Below are 4,467 nucleotides of genomic sequence, written 5' to 3' on the forward strand. Positions count from 1 at the left end.
CCGTACTAACTTAACTAGTACGTTTATGCTGCGCGAAACGCTGGCTCGTATGACACTATCCGGAACATTCTGCGGCAAACGGCTGGCGTCCCCCAATTATTTCCGACACGCGGTGCCGATAACTAATACTACGCCGAAGGCTTTTCGACCGAACGAGCTCGTCAAAATTGTTTAGTCTTAGGTGTATAGGCTTTTCTAGTTGTCGGACGACGGCGCTTTTTCCGCTGCCTGCGTTCGCTGCGCATCGGGAGGTTCGCTAACAGGTGAAACACCGTGTATAACCCAACACTGGCTCATTACTGGCGTCCCTTCGCGTCAACATACCCGCTAACCAGACAAACCTTATAGCCATTCCTCGACACATCCGTACACCTCTAGTTGTGAAACCTCTTCCTCGAAACGTCCATCCCCAATATCATATCCCTCGCCGCGTATTTCGCGCTAATGCCCTCCTTCGTTGGTAGGTAGGTGAAAACTTTATTGATGAACCAAGTAAGGGAAGGAAGTAGGGGAGGTTTGGTTGGCTTGGTTCTTAATCCCGGTTGGCGGCCATCAGTCCATGACTTCTGGCGACCTTCTCCGCCCATTCCACCAGCCTCTTCTGTGAGGCCGGCTCGGAGCTAGAGACCGCGATCTCCCAACCGTCTAGGTCTGTGAGGTTCCAGCGAGATGGTGGTTGGAGTTCTCGGCATATGAATAGTATGTGTTCAAAGTTTGCTCTCGGAGCCCCACAAAGAGAGCATTCGGGCTTGTATTGATTCGGGTGTATTAGTGCCAGATAGGCCGGTGAAGGAAACGTTCTGGACTGGAGTTGCCTCCATATAGTCTGTTGTTCCTTCGTGAGGGTGTGGTGTGGTGGTGGATATGTGAGCCTTTCCTCTCTGTAGTGTAGCGTGATTTCATTGTAGTTGATTAGTCTGTCCCGCGCGCAATCCCTCTCCTCTGTTCGGCCTGCTCGGTTGACGTACGCTCGAGCAATAGAGTGCGCCTCCTCGTTTCCGGGGTTGCCTGCGTGGGCTAGCACCCAAACTAATTGAATTGGTCTGGGGTCGTGGGGGTTTGATTGGAGAATTTTGTAGGTGGCAGAATGGATCTGTCCCTTTGCAAAATTCCTTATTGCGCTTTTGGAGTCGCTCATTATGAGTGTGGCAGTAGAAGATGCTATGGCCAGTGCTATGGCCGCCTCTTCCGCTTCAAGAGAGGTGGTTGCCCTTATCGAGGCCGAAGCCTTGTGTTTGAGGTCGTATGACACCACGCTTAAGGCGTACGCTGGGTTGCATGGATATTCTGCCGCGTCTACATAGGCTGCGTCTTCGTTGTCCGCGTGTTTTTTATACAGGGCTTTGGCGCGTGCTTCGCGTCTTTCCCGGTTGTGGGTTGGGTGTACGTTCTTGGGTAGTGGGTGGACGATTAGCTTTTCCTTGATTTGCTTAGGAATGCTGTGGGTGTTGTCCGGAGGGGGACCCGTTGGTTTGATGTTTAATGCGGCTAGAATGTGTCTGCCCGTGTTTGTAGAGGATAGTCTGTCCAATTGTGCTGTGCGGTGGGCTTCAGTCAGTTCTTGTAGAGTGTTGTGGACCCCCATGCGGAGGAGTCTGTTGTTAGAGGTCCCTTGTGGGAGATTTAGGGCCGATTTGTAGGCCTGTCTTATTAGCGAGTTTACTTTGTCCGCTTCCATCTTTGTGAGGTGAAGATAGGGGAGTGTGTATACCATTCTGCTAATCACGAATGCTTGCACTAACCGCCTTAGGTCATGTTCTCGCATGCCTCGGTGCTTGTTTGCTATTCTTTTGATTAGCCTGATGGTTTGATGTGTAATGATCGTGAGTTTGGAGAGTGTCTCTGTATTGAGGCCGTTGCTTTGAATGAAAATTCCCAGAATGCGGAGTTTCTGTACCTCCGGTACTGGGAGGCCGTCGACCTTCACGTGTATAGAGGGGTTTCCCTTTTTGTGACGGTCCGCGGTCGGGTGGAGCAGCAGGATTTCGGATTTGGTCGGCGAGCATGCGAGGCCTATACAGGCCGCGCACTCGGCTACCGCGTCCGCTCCCGCTTGGAGGGTTTCCTCCATTTCGCCGACATTTCCCGTGGTCGTCCACAGGGTAATGTCATCTGCGTAGAATGAATGGGACAAATGTGGGATGCGCTGTAATTTTCGTGCCATCGGTATGAGGGTAATGTTGAAAAGTAGTGGAGATAAAACGGAGCCTTGGGGTGTGCCCCTGCTTCCTAGTGGGAAGGGGGAGGATTCCGCGGACCCAAACCTTATCTCCGCCGTTCTGTTATTCAGAAAGGCGGTTATGTAAGCGTGTGTTCTAGTACCTACGCCTAAGTCAGATAGGGCGCTTAGTATTGCTGTGTGCAGGACGTTGTCAAACGCTTTCGTGAGGTCTAGTGCTAGTAGTGCTCTCGTGCGCTTGGCGTGTCTAGGGTGTAGAATGTCTTCGGAGATCTGAAGCATCACGTCCTGCGTGGACAAGTTGCTTCTAAATCCCAGCATCGTATGGGGGAAGAGATCCTGGTGGTGCATGTGGTTTTGGAGACGGTGGAGAATGACGTGTTCGAGGAGTTTCCCCAGGCATGAGGTGAGCGATATGGGACGGAGGTTCGCCAATTGAAGTGGTTTTCCTGGCTTTGGAATAAAGGTGACCTTAGCGTGGGTCCATTCCGGGGGGAGGGTGCCCTCCCTCCAGTGTTTGTTGAACAGTTTGGTTACGGCTTGGATCGAATTTTCGTCCAGGTTCCGTAATGTTTTGTTCGTGATTTTATCTCCGCCCGGCGCCGACGTGGTGCGCAGTTTGTGCATAGCTGCCCTCACTTCCCACGTCGATATGTCTTCGTCGAGCTCGGGGTTCGGAGGGCCTGAGTATTGGGGGAGTGGGGTCCTAGGTGTGGTTGTGAGATACCTGTCTTTTAAGTTCTGGATCAGGGTGATGTCGTCCACATCTAATCTGTGAGCGATGCGGGTTACGTTACGTTGTTGGATGGCTTTAGTGTTCTCTGGTTCCAAAAGGCAACGTAGAAGTTTCCACGTGTCTTTCAGTCCCAGATTTCCCTCCATGCGGTTGCAAATCTGGCCCCACTGTTGACGGGTTAAGTGTGCTGCATGTGTCTCAATCTTTTTTACTAAGGCCGCTATCCTTAGTTTTAGAGGTCTATTGTGTTTGTTTTTTAGCCACCTTTTTTGCATACTGGAGTGTGCTTCCCACATGTGAAGAAGTCTGCTGTCCACGATGTCCGTTTCCCGATGGCTGGGGACTTGGGATGTGGCACTTCCGACGTCCTTCGTGAGCGCATTCACCCATGTTGAAAGATGTTCTATCTCAGCAGGGGATTCTTTCCGGAGATTCCTGAATTTATCCCAATCTGTGATTGTAAGTTGTCGTTTTACAGAGGGGGTGATTGACTTCAGTACGAAGGTTGTTTGAATGATGTAGTGGTCGCTGCCTAGGGAGATCTGCGTGTTGACCCACTGACATTGTGCGATGTTTTTGGTGATTGTGAGATCTGGGGTGGTGGTTAGCTGCACGCTGTTTCCTATGCGCGTGTGCTGTTGTGTATCGTTAACGAGAGTTAGGCCCTCATTTTGCATTAATGTCCAGAGTTGTGATCCCTTTCTGCAGTTATGCTTGTAGCCCCAGCTTATGTGTCTCGCGTTAAAATCTCCTAGGATTAGTAGCGGGTTTTTCGCGCTGATCTTTAACGCTTTTCTAATGACGGCGAGAAGAGGGGCTCCGCTGCTTTTTGGGGCGCTGTACGTGTTGAGGATGAATAAGCTAGAGCTTCTTCTAGTTTTTGGAAGGAGCTCTATCAAGTGGCAGTCTATATTTTCTTGTTCGATTGGGTGATCTGTAGCCGTGTAGGCTCTATGGACAAGGGTGGATATCCGCGGGGTGCTGGATGTGTGTGGTTGGTGAGGGGTGTAGTTGAGGAGTTTTGCAGGGGTTTGCGTCTCCTGCAACGCGATTACCGCTGGGATCTCCGCGTCGGAGAGTGATTGTATGTAGAGCTGCAGGTTGCTGCGTTTAGAGCGGTAACTTCTGCAGTTCCACTGCCACACTCTAAGTTCCTTGCGTGTTGCTTCCATCATGAACTAACTTAGCGGGGGCGATTGGGTTGAATGTGGGTTGGGTGGAGGAGAGTTTGTCTAGGCTGCTTTTATGGTGAGCAATGATAGCATCTTGTGCACTCATCTTTTGCTCGAGCGCTGCCAAGCGGCTGTTGACTGTTGCTGCCCAAGTTTTTGTTTCCTTGGACATGTTTTCTATCTTTTGTTCGATGATATTAATAGCCCTAAAGATTGTCTCGAGGGACATTGCGTTATCGGCTGTGGTAGAGGTCGTTTCCTTAGCCTTGCGTTTTACGGGGAGGCATTGTGTGGGGGAGCTTGGTGTGCTGGCTACTGGTGTAGGAGTAGGTGTATCTCTGGGGATATCCATCTTTTCTGGGGTGGTTGATTTTTGCATT

At 50.9% G+C, this 4,467-nt stretch overlaps 1 protein-coding gene across 1 annotated transcript; it reads right to left on the reverse strand.

Moving 5' to 3' along the window:
• Positions 1-477: 477 nt before the first annotated feature.
• Positions 478-3,592, reverse strand: LOC149370918 (uncharacterized). The gene has a single exon (XM_089563733.1). It carries the CDS (start codon positions 3,590-3,592, stop codon positions 533-535), a length of 3,060 nt encoding a protein of 1,019 aa, XP_089419859.1. The 3' UTR covers positions 478-532.
• Between the last annotated feature and the right edge of the window lie 875 nt (positions 3,593-4,467).

This window comes from Amblyomma mixtum, chromosome 1 (assembly GCF_055824585.1).
Source record: "Amblyomma mixtum isolate Tamu chromosome 1, ASM5582458v1, whole genome shotgun sequence".
In the NCBI taxonomy this organism is placed as follows: Eukaryota; Metazoa; Arthropoda; class Arachnida; order Ixodida; family Ixodidae; genus Amblyomma; species Amblyomma mixtum.

Coding starts and splice junctions, on each gene's coding strand:
- LOC149370918 (XM_089563733.1), bottom strand. CDS start 3,592: ATGCAAAATGAGGGCCTAACTCTCGTTAACGATACACAACAGCACACG.